The sequence below is a fragment of the Salmo trutta genome, chromosome 20 (genome assembly GCF_901001165.1).
Source record: "Salmo trutta chromosome 20, fSalTru1.1, whole genome shotgun sequence".
Lineage (NCBI taxonomy): Eukaryota > Metazoa > Chordata > Actinopteri > Salmoniformes > Salmonidae > Salmo > Salmo trutta.
In genome coordinates, this window is record NC_042976.1 from 18699840 (window position 1) to 18716020 (window position 16181).

The 16181-nt window shown below is 48.3% G+C and overlaps 1 protein-coding gene across 2 annotated transcripts in view; it reads left to right on the plus strand.

The window, feature by feature from the left end:
- Window positions 1-16181, plus strand: part of LOC115155636 (receptor tyrosine-protein kinase erbB-4-like) — a 567818-nt gene that overhangs the window by 408111 nt on the left and 143526 nt on the right. For both annotated transcript variants that reach the window (XM_029702449.1, XM_029702450.1), the window contains exons 6-7: window positions 10339-10457; window positions 13559-13700. In XM_029702449.1, coding sequence (XP_029558309.1) covers window positions 10339-10457; window positions 13559-13700 — 261 coding nt within the window. The remainder of the gene's footprint in view (window positions 1-10338; window positions 10458-13558; window positions 13701-16181) is intronic.

Sequence of the window (16181 nt, forward strand, 5' to 3'; positions counted from 1 at the left end):
CCCTGTATCCCTCTCCCTCTATTGATCCATCTCCCTCCATTTCTCTCCCTTCATCTCTCTCCCTCTATTGCTCGATCTCTCTTCCTTGATCTCTCTCCATCTATCTCTCTCCTTCCATCTCCCTCAATCTCTTTCCCTTCATCTCTCTCCCTCTATTGCTCCATCTCTCTCCCTCCATCCTTCTTCCTCCATCCCACTCTCTCATCCCTCTCCCTGTATCCCCCTCCCTCTATTGATCCATCTCTCTCCATCCATCCCTCTCCCTCCATTTCTCTACATTCATCTTTCTCCCTCCATCTCTCTCCCTCATCCCTCTCCCTCTATTTCTTTATCCCTCTCTCTCCTTCCCGCTCCCTCCATTCCTCTTCCTCATCCCTCCATCCATCCCTCTCTCTCTCTAATATGCAATCTCTCTCCCTCCATCCCTCTTCCTCCATCCCACTCTCTCATCCCTCTCCCTCTAATGCTCCATCCCTCTCCCTCCATCCCTCTCTCTCCATCCCTCTTCATCCATCCCTCTCACTCATCTCTCTACCTCTATCCCTCTACCTCTCCCTCTATTGCTTCATCCCTCTCCCTCCATCCCTCTCTCTCTGTTTTGCAATCTCTCTCCCTCATCCTCCCTCATTCCTCTTCTTCCGTTCATCTCCCACATCCCTCTCCCTGTATCCCTCTCCCTCTATTGCTCCATCTCTCTCCCTCATCACTCTTCCTCCATCCCGCTCTCTCAACCCTCTCCCTCCATCCTTCTCCCTCGATTCCTCTCCCTCATCCATCTCCCTCTATCCCTCTCCCTTAATTCCTCTCCCTCATTCCTCTCCCTCCAGCCCTCTCCCTCAATTCCTATCCCTCTCCTTCCTTCGTTCGTTCGTTCCTTCCTTCCTTCCTTCCTTCCTTCCTCTCCCTCCCTCCATCCCGTCATCCCTCTCCCTCCATCCCTCTCCATCCCTCCCTCACTCCATCCCTCTGCCTCCATCCCTCTCCCTCCATCCCTCTCCCTCTACTCGTGACAATTGCGCCGTAAGAAATGGCAGCAGTTTTACGGGCGCCCAACCAATTGTGCTATTATGTGTTATTTTTCGCGTTATTTGCAACTTTTTTTTGTACATAATGTTTCTGCCACCGTATTTTACATCAAAAAAAGAGCTTCTGGATATCAGGACAGCGATCACTCACCTCGGATTAGACAAAGATTTTTTCTTCAACGAGCAGGAAGTACAGGATGTACTGTGAACACCGGACAAGGCCTTCATCCCCGTTATTGGCAAGAGAAAGAGACGCAGGTACAGAGGACACAGAGCGGGGCGCCTCGTAAGGATCCGGAGAAGGCGAGTGGGAAAGCTGCCATTACCGTCAATATTACTCGCCAACGTACAATTATTGGGCAATAAATTAGACGAGGTACGATCACGAATATCCTACCAACAGGACATCAAAAACTGTAATATCTTATGTTTCACGGAATCATGGCTGGATGATGACATGGATCTTCAGCTAGCAGGATATACGCTGCACCGTCTAGACAGAACAGCACACGCCCGTAAGATGGGGGGGTCGGTGCATATTTGTAAACAACAGCTGGTGCACAAAATCTAAGGAAGAAAGTCTCTAGATTTTGCTTGCCTGAAATAGAGTATCTTATGATAAACTGCAGACCACACTATTTGCCAAGAGTTTTCATCTATACTTTTATGGCTGTTTATTTACCACCACAGACGGACGCTGGCACTACGACAGCACTCAGTCAGCTGTAGAAGGAAATAAGCAAACAGGAAACCGCTCACCCAGAGGTGGCCCTCTTAGTGGCTGGAGACTTTAATGTGGGGAAATTTAAATCAGAATTACCTCATTTCTATCAGCATGTTAAATTCACAACCAGAGGGAAAATAATTATATATCACCTGTACTCCACACACAGAGATTCGTACAAAGCTCTCCCTCACCCTCCATTTGGTAAATCTGACCACAACTCTATCCTCCTGATTCCTGCTTACAAGCAAAAATTAAAGCAGGAAGCACCAGTGACTCGGTCTATAAAATGTGGTCAGATGAAGCAGATGCTAAACTACAGGACTGTTTTGCTAGCACAGACTGGAACATGTTCCGGGATTCTTCCGATTGCATTGAGGAGTACACCACATCAGTCACTGGCTTTATCAATAAGTGCATCGAGGACGTCGTCCCCACAGTACATACCCCAACCAGAAGCCATGGATTACAGGCAATATTCGCACTGAGCTAAAGGGTAGAGCTTCTGCTTTCAAGGTGTGGGACTCTAACACGGAAGCTTATAAGAAATCGACGAACCATCAAACAGGCAAAGCGCCAATACAGGGCTAAGATTGAATCATACTACACCGGTTCCAACACTCATCTTATGTGGCAGGGCTTGCAAACTATTACAGACTACAAAGGGAAGCACAGCCTGCCCAGTGACACGAGCCTACCAGATGAGCTAAATCACTTCAATGCTCGCTTCGAGGCAAGCAACACTGAGGCATGCATGAGAGCATCAGCTGTTCCGGACGACTGTGTGATCACGCTCTCCGTAGCCGACGTGAGTAAGACCTTTAAACAGGTCAACATTCACAAGGACTGTGGGGCCAGACGGATTACTAGGACGTGTGCTCCGGGCATGTGCTGACCAACTGGCAGGCATCTTCACTGACATTTTCAATATGTCCCAGATTGAGTCTGTAATACCAACATGTTTCAAGCAGACCACCATAATCCCTGTGCCCAAGAACACTAAGGCAACCTGCCTAAATGACTACAGACCCGTAGCACTCACGTCCGTAGCCATGAAGTGCTTTGAAAGGCTGGTAATGGCTCACATCAATACCATTATCCCAGAAACCCTAGCCCCCCAACCCCTCTTTTACAAACTACCTCAATTAGCCCGTATAACCGGTGCCCCCGCACATTGGCTACCCAGACTATCTGCATTGTGTCCCGCCACCCACCACCCGCCAACCCCTCTTTAACGATACCGCTACTCTCTGTTTTAATTTACATATATGCATAATCACTTTAACCATATCTACATGTACATTCTACCTCAATCAGCCCGACCAACCGGTACCTGTATATAGCCTTGCTATTGTTATTGTTCACTGTCTTTTTACTGTTGGTTTTTATTTCCTTACTTATCTATTGTTCACCTAATACCTATTTTATACTTAATGATTGCACTGTTGGTTAGGGCCTGTAAGAAAGCATTTCATTGTAAGGTCTACACCTGTTGTATTCGGCGCATGAGAAAAATAAACTTTTATTTGATTTGATTATTACTCGATCCCTCTCCCTCCATCCTTCTCCCTCTATCCCTCTCTCTCTATTGCTTCATCCCTCTCCCTCCTTCCTGCTCCCTCCATCCCTCTTCCTCTATCCCTCTCCCTCCATCCCTCTCTCTCTATGTAATCTCTCTCTCTCCCTCCCTCTCCCTCATCCCTAACCCTCCATCCCTCTCCATCCATCTCTCTCCCTCATTCTTCTCCCTCTATTGCTCCATCCCTCTCCCTCCATCCCTTTCCCTCATCCCTCTTCTTCCATTCATCTCCCGAATCCCTCTCCCTGTATCCCTCTCCCTCTATTGATCCATCTCTCTCCCTATCTCTCTCCATCTATACCTCTCCCTCATCCATCACCCTCCATCTCTCTCCCTTCATCTCTCTCCCTCTATTGCTTGATCTCTCTTCCTCCATCTCTCTCCATCTATCTCTCTCCCTCCATCTTCCTCCATCCCGCTCTCTCATCCCTCTCCATGTATCCCTCTCCCTCTATTGCTCCATCTCTCTCCATCCATCCCTCTCCCTCTGTCTCTCGCCATCCATCTCTCCACCTCCATCTCTCTCCCTCTATCCCTCTCCCTCCATCTCTCTCCCTCATCCCTCTCCCTCTATTTCTTTATCCCTCTCTCTCCTTCCCGCTCCCTCCATTCCTCTTCCTCATCCCTCTATCCCTCTCTCTATTATGCAATCTCTCTCCCTCCATCCCTCTTCCTCCATCCCGCTCTCTCATCCCTCTCCCTTTATTGCTCATCCCTTTCTCTCTATTACCCGATCCCTTTCCCTCCATCCCTCTCATCCCTCTTCATCCGTCCCTCTCACTCATCCCTCTACCTCTCCCTCCATTGCTTCATCCCTCTCCCTACATCCCTCCCTCTCCCTCCATCCCCCTCTCTCTATTGCTCCATCTCTCTCCATCCATCCCTCTCCCTCTGTCTCTCGCCATCCATCTCTCTCCCTCCATCTCTCTCCCTCCATCCCTCTCCCTCCATCTCTCTCCCTCATCCCTCTCCCTCTATTTCTTTATCCCTCTCTCTCCTTCCCGCTCCCTCCATTCCTCCTCCTCATCCCTCTATCCCTCTCTCTATTATGCAATCTCTCTCCCTCCATCCCTCTTCCTCCATCCCGCTCTCTCATCCCTCTCTCTCTATTGCTCATCCCTTTCTCTCTATTACCCGATCCCTTTCCCTCCATCCCTCTCATCCCTCTTCATCCGTCCCTCTCACTCATCCCTCTACCTCTCCCTCCATTGCTTCATCCCTCTCCCTACATCCCTCCCTCTCCCTCCATCCCTCTCTCTCTCTCTATTGCTCCTTCCCTCTCCTCCATCTTTCTCCCTCCATCCCTCTCCCTCCATCCCTCTCATCCATCTCTTTCCCTTCATCTCTCCTCTTCCTATATTGCTACATCCCTCTCCCTCCATCCCTCTCCCTCCATCCCTCTCATCCATCTCTTTCCCTTCATCTCTCCTCTTCCTATATTGCTACATCCCTCTCCCGCCATCCCTCTCCCTCCATCCCTTCCTCTCCATCCATCCCACTCTCTCATCTCTCTCCCTCTATCCCTCTCCCTCTAATGCTCCATCCCTCTCCTTCCATCCCTCTCTCTCATCCCTCTTCATCCATCCCTCTCACTCATCTCTCTACCTCTATCCCTCTACCTCTCCCTCTATTGCTTCATCCCTCTCCCTCCATCCCTCTCTCTCTGTTTTGCAATCTCTTTCCCTCCATTCGTCTCCCTCATCCATCTTCTTCCGTTCATCTCCCACATCCCTCTCCCTGTATCCCTCTCCCTCTATTGCTCCATCCCTCTCCCGCCATCCCTCTCCATCCCTCTTCATCCATCCATCCCTCTCCCTCATCCCTCTCCCTCCATCCCTCTCTCTCATCCCTCTAGCTTTATCCCCCTTCCTCTATTGCTCCATCCTTCTCCCTCATCCCTCTCCCTCCATCTCTCTCCCTCATCCCTCTTCCTCCATCCCTCTCCCTCTATTGCTCCATCCCTCTCCCTTCATCCCTATCCATCTATTACTCAATCCCTCTCCCTCCACTCCTTTCCTTCCATCTCTCTCCCTTCATCTCTCTCTCTCTATTGCTCCATCTCTCTCCCTCCATCTCTCCCTCCATCCCTCTCCCTCCATCCCTCTCCCTCCATCTCTCTCCCTTCATCCCTCTCCCTCTATTGTTCTATCCCTCTCCCTCCCTCCATCTCTCTCCCCCATTCCTCTTCCTCCATCCTTCTCCCTCCCTCCATCCCTCTTCCTCCATCCCTCTCCCTCATTCCTCTCCCTCCTTCTCTCTCCCTCTATTTCTCCATCTCTCCCTCCAACCCTCTCTATTACTCAATACCTCTCCCACCACTCTTCTCCTTCCATCACTCTCACTTCTTCTCTCTCCCTCTATTTCTCATTCTCTCTCCCTCCATCCCTCTCCCTCCATCCGTCTTTCTCCATCCCTCTTCCTCCATCCCTCTTCCTCCATCCCTCTCCCTCATCCTTCTCCATCTTTCCCGCTCTCTCTATTGCTCCACATCTCTCCCTCCATCCCGCTCCCTCTATTGCTCCATCCCTCTCCCTCCCTCGACCTCCCTCCCTCCATGTCTCTCCCTCCATCCCTATTCCTCCATCCCTCTCCCTCTATACCTCTCCCTCTATTGCTCCATCTCTCTCCCCCGTCCCTCTTCCTCCATCCCTCTTCCTCCATACCTCTCCCTCCATTCCTCTCCCTCCATCCCTCTCCCTCCATCTCTCTCCCTCCATCTCTCTCCCTCCGTCCCTCTTCCTCCATCCCTCTCCCTCAATCTCTCTCCTTCCATCTCTCTCCCTCCATCTCTCTCCCTCTTTCTCATTGAGAGGGCAGAAGGATGCATTACCAGTGTGTGAGAAACAGCTAGATGAAGGCCTCTCAGTATAAGACTCTCGCATCAAGCACTGAATACAGAAAGCCTTCATCAATATCAACTGATAGCTACAGCTAGCTGGCTGTGTTATGTCCTGACACACAGGTGACTAAACAGGCTCCCTGGACTATGACACACAACAACCACACACACATGAACGCACATGCATATTAACACACACACACTCACTCACATACTCACACACACACACACACACACACACACACACACACACACACACACACACACACACACACACACACACACACACACACACACACACACACACACACACACACACACACACACACACACACACACACACACACACACACACACACACACACACACACACACCCCTCTCCCCAGACTGTCTTAGAGGCAGAGCCTGAGCTCCTCTAGAAACATAGGCAGGAACTCTGCAGCTCCATAAAATCAGACAGCTAGGCAGCGTTGATATAAGATGCAGCGCTGTGACCGATTCTCCTGTCAGCAGCCTGTTCAAATTGAAGACATTCAGCGTACTTTATGAGATTGATTACTTTTTATTTGTAGTGGCTGCCTGGTATTTTTAAGTGGATATTTAAAGGCAAATAGTGTGTGTGTGTGTGTGTGTGTGTGTGTGTGTGTCGCTCTTGACGAGGTCATTTGTTTGACAAAATGTCTTTTTGGTAAGTAGGCCATTTAATTTCACTAACGGTAGCGGGTGGCGGGTGTAATGGAATGCAGTGATGGTGCGTTAGCGGGGGTGAAAAGAAAAGGACACAGGGAGGAGGAGGGGAGAGGAGGAGAGAAGGATGGGAGGTGGGATGAGGTGAGGAAGAAGAGAAGAGAGAAGTATAGCAGGGTGGAGAGGAGGAGAGGAGGGTGAGGAGGAGAGGAGGAGAGGAGGGTGAGGAGGAGAGGAGGGTGAGGAGGAGAGGAGGAGAGGAGGAGAGGAGGGTGAGGAGGAGAGGAGGAGAGGAGGGTGAGGAGGAGAGGAGGGTGAGGAGGAGAGGAGGGTGAGGAGGAGAGGAGGAGAGGAGGGTGAGGAGGAGAGGAGGAGAGGAGGGTGCGGAGGAGAGGAGTTTATGAGGGTGAGGAGGAGAGGAGTTTAGGAGGGTGAGGAGGAGAGGAGTTTAGGAGGGTGAGGAGGAGAGGTGTATAGGAGTGTGTGGAGGAGAGGAGGAGAGAAGGGTGAGGAGGAGAGGAGGAGAGGAGGGTGAGGAGGAGAGGAGGAGAGGAGGGTGAGGAGGAGAAGAGTTTAGGAGTGTGAGGAGGAGAAGAGTTTAGGAGTGTGAGGAGGAGAAGAGGAGAGGAGGGTGAGGAGGAGAGGAGTATAGGAGGATGAGGAGGAGAGGAGGGTGAGGAGGAGCGGAGGAGAGGAGGGTGCGGAGGAGAGGAGTTTATGAGGGTGGGGAGGAGAGGAGAATAGGGAGTTGGGGAGAAGAGAAGTATAGGAGGATGAGGGGGAGAGGAGAGGAGAGGAGGGTGCGGAGGAGAGGAGTTTATGAGGGTGAGGAGGAGAGGAGGAGAGGAGGGTGAGGAGGAGAGGAGAGGAGTTTAGGAAGGTGAGGAGGAGAAGAGTTTAGGAGGGTGGGGAGGAGAAGAGTATAGGAGGGTGAGGAGGAGAGGAGGAGAGGAGGGTGAGGAGGAGAGGAGTTTATGAGGGTGGGGAGGAGAGGAGTATAGGGAGGTGGGGAGAAGAGGAGTATAGGAGGATGAGGAGGAGAGGAGTTTAGGAGGATGAGGAGGAGAGGAGGAGAGGAGGGTGCGAAGGAGAGGAGTTTATGAGGGTGGGGAGGAGAGGAGTTTAGGAGGGTGAGGAGGAGAGGAGTTTAGGAAGGTGAGGAGGAGAGGAGTTTAGGAAGGTGAGGAGGAGAGGAGTTTAGGAAGGTGAGGAGGAGAGGAGAGGAGTTTAGGAAGGTGAGGAGGAGAGGAGTTTAGGAGGGTGAGGAGGAGAGGCGTTTAGGAAGGTGAGACGGCGAAGAGTTTTGGAGGGTGGGGAGAAGAGGAGTTTAGGAGGGTGAGGAGGAGAGGGGTTTAGGAGGGTGTGGAGGAGAAGAGTTTAGGAGGGTGGAAGGAGAGGAGTTTAGGAGGGTGAGGAGGAGAGGGGTTTAGGAGGGTGTGGAGGAGAAGAGTTTAGGAGGGTGGAAGGAGAGGAGTTTAGGAGGGTGGTGAGGAGAGGAGAGGAGTTTAGGAGGGTGGGGAGGAAAGGAGAGGAGTATAGGAGAGTGGGGAAGAGAGGAGAATTTAGGAGGGTGAGGAGGAGAGGAGACGAGTATAGGAGGGTGGGGAGGAAAGGAGAGGAGTATAAGGAGGATGGGGAGGAAAGGAGAGGAGTATAGGAGGGTGGTGAGGAAAGGAGAGGAGTATAGGAGGGTGGTGAGGAAAGGAGAGGAGTATAGGAGGGTGAGGAGGAGAGGAGAGTATAGGAGGGTGGGGAGGAAAGGAGAGGAGTATAGGAGGGTGAGGAGGAGAGGAGAGGAGTATAGGAGGGTGTGGCCGTGGGGGCTTTACTTGCTCTAGTGACTCCTTGTGGTGGGCTTTACTTGCTCTAGCGACTCCTTGTGGTGGGCTGGGTGCCTGCAGGTTGACCTCGGTTGTCAGTTAAACATTGTTTCCTCAGAGGCGTTAGTGCGGCTGGCTTCCGGGTTAAGCGGGCGGGTGTTAAGAAGCTCCACCATGACCCCAAGAACTGCCACCTCCGCCATAACCCCACCATGACCCCAAGAACTACCACCTCCAACATAGCCATATAATGACTGCAAGAACTACCACCTCCAACATAGCCATACAATGACTGCAAGAACTACCACCTCCAACATAGCCATACAATGACCCCAATAACTACCACCTCCACCATAACCCCACCATGACCCCAATTACGAGCACCAGTACATTATGAGCAGCCAACTACGTATCAACCTGAGAGAACAAGAGCTCTTAATGGTTATATGCTGAATATAACTCAATGCACTCAGGAAGACATATTCCACATACACTTACACAAATGGATACATGTATAAATGCTTGGCTATATAAAAGTTTTGCATTGGAATGGACACACACACACATACACAAACTGAGAGGTAAAACCTAAGCTTTAGAGCCAGAGTGATTCTAAAAACGGCCTCTGAGGAAGAAATGCTTATCTGTGAAACCTCAGCCAGTTTTCAGTTGTAGCTGTCAGGAAGTGTGCAGTGAGCCGGAGGCATACGGCAGGAGCCAATCAGCACATCAGCCCATATAGCTGGACATGAACAGGACTGGTGAATGGAGCGAATGGAGAATGGGAAGGGCTGTCTCTCTCTCTCTATCTCTCTCTCTATCGCTCTCTCGCTCTCTCTCTCTTTCTCTCTCTCTCTCTCTCTCTCTCTCTCTGCAGTGGAAGCAGCACATTCAGGAGAGATGTCTGATAGCCATCTCAATCACACTACTGCCACTGATAGATGGGAAACAGAAATATAGCTCCACAGACTGACAGGATGTCATATGAACATAATTTCTCAAAACTATCTAGCATCACCTCAAATCTCGAGTTTCAGCTCTACTCTTTAAGAAAAAAAGGTGCAGTCCAGAACATTGAAAGGTTATTTGGCTGTCCCCATAGGAGAACCCTTTGAAAAACCCTTTTTGGTTCCATGTAGAACCATTTGGGGTTCAATGTAGAATCTATTCCACAGAGGGTTCTACATGGAACCCAAAAGGGTTCTACCTGGAACCCAAAATGGTTCTCCTATGGGGACAGCCGAAGAACCCTTTTGGAACCCTTTTTTCTAAGAGTGTACTCTAGCTTGAGCTCTACTCTGTAGCCTCAGCTCAACTCTATGAGCCTGTTTCCTGGACACAGATGAAGCCTCGTCCTATGGACTGAAACACATGGTTAATGGAGAATCCCCATTAAAAATGTATTTTTAGTCCAGGACTAGGTCTAATCTGTGTCTGGGAAACTTGCCCCATGTGTGCTCTCTGAAGCCCCTTGAAAGGCCAATGTGTGTTTTGTATTTCTGCCAATAAAAATGACTTGTCTAGTCTTCATTCAGCAGATTTGTAAAACTATTTTAATCTATGAAGCATCACTTATATGGATGCTCTTTCTCTCAAAGCACTCCGTTTGTGCCATCTGTAATGGGAACCTGTTATATTGTGGTCGTCTGTTGTCTATCTGCAGTGACTAAGACTGTGTGTGCTGAGCAGTGTGACGGTCGCTGTTTCGGACCCTGGGTTAGTAACTGCTGCCATCGCGAGTGTGCAGGGGGATGCTCCGGACCCAAGGACACAGACTGCTTTGTAAGTACACACACACACGCACACACTTCATAAAGCCTATCATCACAAAATACAAAACCCTCCTTCCAATCACCTGTTTCCATGGTGAATATTTTCAAACCGCCATAGAGTTTTTGATTATAGACCAGCTTGTCTATTTCTTTCTTTGCTCTTCTTTTCTCTTTGTACATCAGATCTTTTATCTTAACTGTGACCTTTTGTGTGAATGTGAGGTTACTTCCATCAGGGGCTATTCATACTTACATAGAGAAGGTGCTCCTGACACAAAATCTCCCTGTTTAAATCGTTTACATCTCAAATGGCACCCTATTCCCTAAATAGTGAACTGCATTGTGCCAATGGGCCCTGGTCAAATGTAGTGTGCTAAATAGGGAACATGGTGCTATTTGGGACACAGGCATTGTTCTTTGTGGGAAAGATACCGTTAAAATCTAATTTTCTCCCACAAAGCCTTGTGTTAAATATAAAACCATTGCTGTGCCCACCTCCCCGTCCTCCTGATCCTTTGTTAATCTCTCTCTCTCTCTCTCTCTCTTTCTCTCTCTTTCGAGCTCTCTCTCGTTCCCTCTTTATCTGTCGATTTATCCTGGCTTGATCAAACTTCTTTCCAGAGTTTATTGTATTATGTTTCATGTTGAGCTACCCTTTCTGTTTCATTAGATATTGTGAGTATATCTCTATTGATATTACACCTCTCTCTCTCTCTCTCTGTGTTGCTTTAATTGCAATTGCACTTTTGGATAAATGGAAACTTCTGACTGGAAAAACAGCCTGGATTAAACTCCAGTGATGTGTCCCAAATGACACGCTGTCCCCTTTATAGTGCACTACCTTTGACCATAGCCAAAGGTAGTGACCATGGGGGGGGCAATACAAATAGTCCAGGTAGCCATTTGATTAGCTGTTCAGGAGTCTTATGGCTTGGGGGTAGAAGCTGTTATGAAGCCTTTTGATCTTAGACTTGGCACTCCGGTACCACTTACCATGCGGTAGCAGAGAGTGGCTGGAGTCATTGACCATTCCTCTGACATCGCCTGGTATAGAGGTCCTGGATGGCAGGAAGCTTGGCCCCAGTGATGTACTGGGCTATACGCACTACCCTCTGTAGTGTCTTGCGGTTGGAGGCCGAGCAGTTGCCATATCAGGCAGTGATGCAACCAGTCAGGATGCTCTCGATGGTGCAGCTATGGAACTTTTTGAGAATCTGAGGTGCCAAATATTTTCAGTCTCCTGAAGGGGAAAAGGCTTTGTCGTGCCCCCTTCACGACTGTCCTGGTGTGTTTGGACCATGATATTTTGTTGGTGATGTGGACACCAAGGAACTTGAAGCTCTCAACCTGCTCCATTACAGCCCCGTCAATGAGAATGGGGGCGTGCTCTGTCCTCCTTTTCCTGTAGTCCACAATCATCTCCTTTGTCTTGATCACATTGAGGGAGAGGTTGTTATCCTGGCACCACTCGGCCAGGTCTCTGAACTCCGTCCATCAGTCTGTCTCATCGTTGTCTGTGAGCAGGCCTACCACTGGTGTGTCGTTGGCAAACTTAATGATTATGTTGGAAATGTGCCTGGCCGTGCAGTCCTGAGTGAACAGGGAGTACAGGAGGGGACTGAGCATGCACCCATGAGGGGCCCCCGTGTTGAGGATCAGGGTGGCAGATGTGTTGTTACCTACCCGTGCCACCTGGGGGCGGCCAGTCAGGAAATCCAGGATCCAGTTGCAGAGGGAGGTGTTTAGTCCCAGGGTCCTTAGCTTAGTGATGAGCTTTGAGGTCACTATGTTGTTCAACGCAGAGCTGTAGTCAATTAAAAGCATTCTCACGTAGGTGTTCCTTTTGTCCAGCTGGGAAAGGGCAGTGTACTTGTGAATTTTGACCTGTTTAAAGGTTTTACTCACATCGGCTACAGAGAGCGTGATCACACAGTTGTCCGGAACAGCTGATACTCTTATGCATGCTTCAGTGTTGCTTGCCTCGAAGAAAGCATAGAAGTAATGTAGCTCATCTGGTAGGCTTGTGTCACTGGGCAGCTCGCGGCTGTGCTTCCCTTTGTAGTCCGTAATAGTTTTAAAGCACTGCCACATCCGACGAGCGTCGGAGCCGTTGTAGTATGATTCAATCTTAGTCCTGTATTGAAGCTTTGCCTGTTTGATGGTTCGTCGGCGGGCATAGCGGGATTTATTATAAGTGTCCTGGTTAGAGTTTCGCTCCTTGAAAGCGTCAGTTCTACCCTGTAATCCATGGCTTCTGGTTGGGGTATGTACGTATGGTCACTGTGGCGACGAGGTCATCAATGCACTTATTGACGAAGCCAGTGACTGATGTCGTGTACTCCTCAATGCCATCAGCCTGACTAACCGGCGTCTGTATGTAGCCTCGCTAGCTTTTATAGCCTCGCTACTGTATATAGCCTTTCTTTTTACTATTGTTTTATTTCTTTACTTACCTATTGTTAACCTAATACCTTTTTTGCACTATTGGTTAGAGCCTGTAAGTAAGCATTTCACTGTAAGGTCTACACCTGTTGTATTCGGCGCACATGATAAATAAACTTTGATTTGATTTGAAGAATCCCAGAATATTTTCCGGTCTGTGCTAGGAAAACAGTCCTGTAGCTTAGCATCTGCGTCATCTGACAACTTCTGTATTGAGCGAGTCACTGGTACTTCCTGCTTAAGTTTTTGGTTTTAAGCAAGAATCAGGAGGATAGAGTTATGGTCAGATTTGCCAAATGGAGGGCGAGGGAGAGCTTTGTACGCGTCTCTGTGTGTGGAGTAAAGGTGCTTATCAATTGCTAATTACTCACTAAGTCTATGTGTGTGTTTTAGTATGTTTGTGTTTACAGCTACATAGCAATTAAGTGATAATGTGCTTGCTTGGAGAGCCTAGGGCTCCCAGTGATGATAAGAAGCTTAATGACTGTTATTTAGCTGCATACTGCTGTGTGGACTGTGTTTCCTTGACCACCCAGCACTAGTGTGTGTGTGTGATGATGTGTGTGTGTGTGTTTGTGTGTGTGTGTGCCTGTGTGTACGTTCACCTGTGTACGCTTGTGGTGTGTGTCCGTCTGCGTGTGTGCATGTGTGTGTGTGTTTTGTCCACAGGCGTGCACCAACTTCAACGACAGCGGGGCGTGTGTGACCCAGTGCCCCCAGCCCTTTGTGTACAACCCTACCACCTTCCAGCTGGAAAGCAACCCCAGAGCCAAGTACACCTATGGTGCCTTCTGCGTCAAGAAGTGCCCACGTAAGGAATGACACACACACACACACACACACAACATACACCCATACTTTTGTGAAATAAGGGGACATTAAAAAAAACTGTGAAATAAGAATACACACACATGCTACATACATACACACACGCATGACTGCATGTATGCACGCATGACTGGAATTCGCTAAGCGTCTACTAAACAACATACATTATTATATATTATACACACACCATACACACCATTCTAGTTTGTTCATATATTAGCAGATTAGAACGTTTTGCTTTCATGTTTTACAAGTGGATTTTGCTCTTTATTCGTGTTTTAGCCTTTTTCAACCATTCCACAAACTATAGTTTTGGCAAGTCGGTTAGGACATCTACTTTGTGCATGACACAAGTAATATTTCCAACAATTGTTTACAGACAGATTATTTCACTTACAATTCACTGTATCACAATTTCAGTGGGTCAGAAGTTTACATACACTAAGTTGACTGTGCCTTTAAACAGCTTGGAAAATTCCAGGAAATGATGTCATGGATTTAGAAGCTTCTGATAGGCTAGAGCAATATCGTTGATCATCATCTGCCGTATTCTTATCGGCAGACTCAACAGCCTTGGTTTCTCAAATGACTGCCTCGCCTGGTTCACCAACTACTTCTCAGATAGAGATCAGTGTGTCAAATCGGAGGGCCTGTTGTCCTGACCTCTGGCAGTCTCTATGGGGGGTACCACAGGGTTCAATTCTCGGGCCGACTCTTTTCAACGATATTGCTCTTGCTGCGGGTGATTCCTTGATCCACCTCTACGCAGACACCATTCTGTATACATCTGGCCCTTCGTTGGACACTGTGTTAACAAACCTCCAAACGTCCTTCAATGCCATACAACACTCCTTCCATGGCCTCCAACTGCTCTTAAACACTTGTAAAACTAAATGTGTGCTCTTCAACTGATCGCTGCTGCACCCACCCACTCGACTAGCATCACTACTCTGGATGGTTCTGACTTAGAATATGTGGACAACTACAAATACCTAGATGTCTGGTTATACTGTAAACTCTCCTTCCAGACTCATATTAAGCATCTCCAATCCAAAATTAAATCTAGAATCGGCTTCTTATTTCGCAACAAAGCCTCCTTCACTCACGCTGCCAAACATACCCTCGTAAAACTGACTATCCTACCGATCCTCGACTTCGGCGATGTCACTTACAAAATAGCTTCCAACACTCTACTCAGCAAACTGGATGCAGTCTATCACAGTGCCATCCGTTTTGTCACCAAATCCCCATATACCACCCATCACTGCGACCTGTATGCTCTTGTCGGCTGGCCCTCGCTACATATTCGTCGCCAGACACACTGGCTCCAGGTCATCTATAACTCTTTGCTAGGTAAAGCTCCGCCTTATCTCAACTCACTGGTCACCATAACAACACCCACCCATAGCACGCTCTCCAGCAGGTATATTTCACTGGTCATCCCCAAAGCCAACACCTCCTTTGGCCGCCTTTCCTTCCAGTTCTCTGTTGCCAATTACTGGAACGAATTGCAAAAATCACTGAAGTTGGAGACTTATATCTCCCTCACTAACTTTAAGCATCAGCTATCTGAGCAGCTTACCGATCGCTGCAGCTGTACACAGCCCATCTGTAAATAGCCCATCTAACTAACTACCTCATCCCCATATTGTTTTATTTACATTTTTTTTCTCTTTTGCACACCAGTATTTCTACTTGCACATCATCATCTGCACATCCATCACTCCAGTGTTATTGTAATTACTTCGCTACTATGGCCTATTTATTGCCTTACCTCCTTACTCCATTTGCACACACTGTATATAGATGTTTCTATTGTGTTATTGACTATACTTTTATTTATCCCACGTGTAACTCTGTGTTGTTGTTTTTTGTCGCACTGCTTTGCTTTATCTTTGCCAGGTCGCAGTTGTAAATGAGAACTTGTTCTCAACTGGCCTAACTGGCCAAATAAAGGTGAAATAAAAAATAAAATAAAAAAAGTCAATTGGAGGTGTATCTGTGGATGTATTTCAAGGCCTACCTTCAAAATCTGTGCCTCTTTGCTTGACATCATGGGAAAATCAAAAGAAATCAGCCAAGACCTCAGAAAAAAAATGGTAGACTTCCACAAGCCTGGTTCATCCTTGGGAGCAATTTCCAAACGCCTGAACGTATTACGTTCATCTGTACAAACAATAGTACGCAAGATTAAACACCATGGGACCACGCAGCCGTCATACCGCTCAGGAAGGAGAGGCGTTCTGTCTCCTAGAGCTGAAGGTAATTTGGTGCGAAAAGTGCAAATCAATCCCAGAACAACAGCAAAGGACCTTGTGAAGATGCTGGAGGAAACAGAAAAAAAAGTATATATATCCTCGGTAAAACGAGTCCTATATCGACATAACCTGAAATGCCGCTCAGCAAGGAATGAGTCACTGCTCCAAAACCGCCATAAAAAAGCCAGACCGCGGTTTGCAACTGT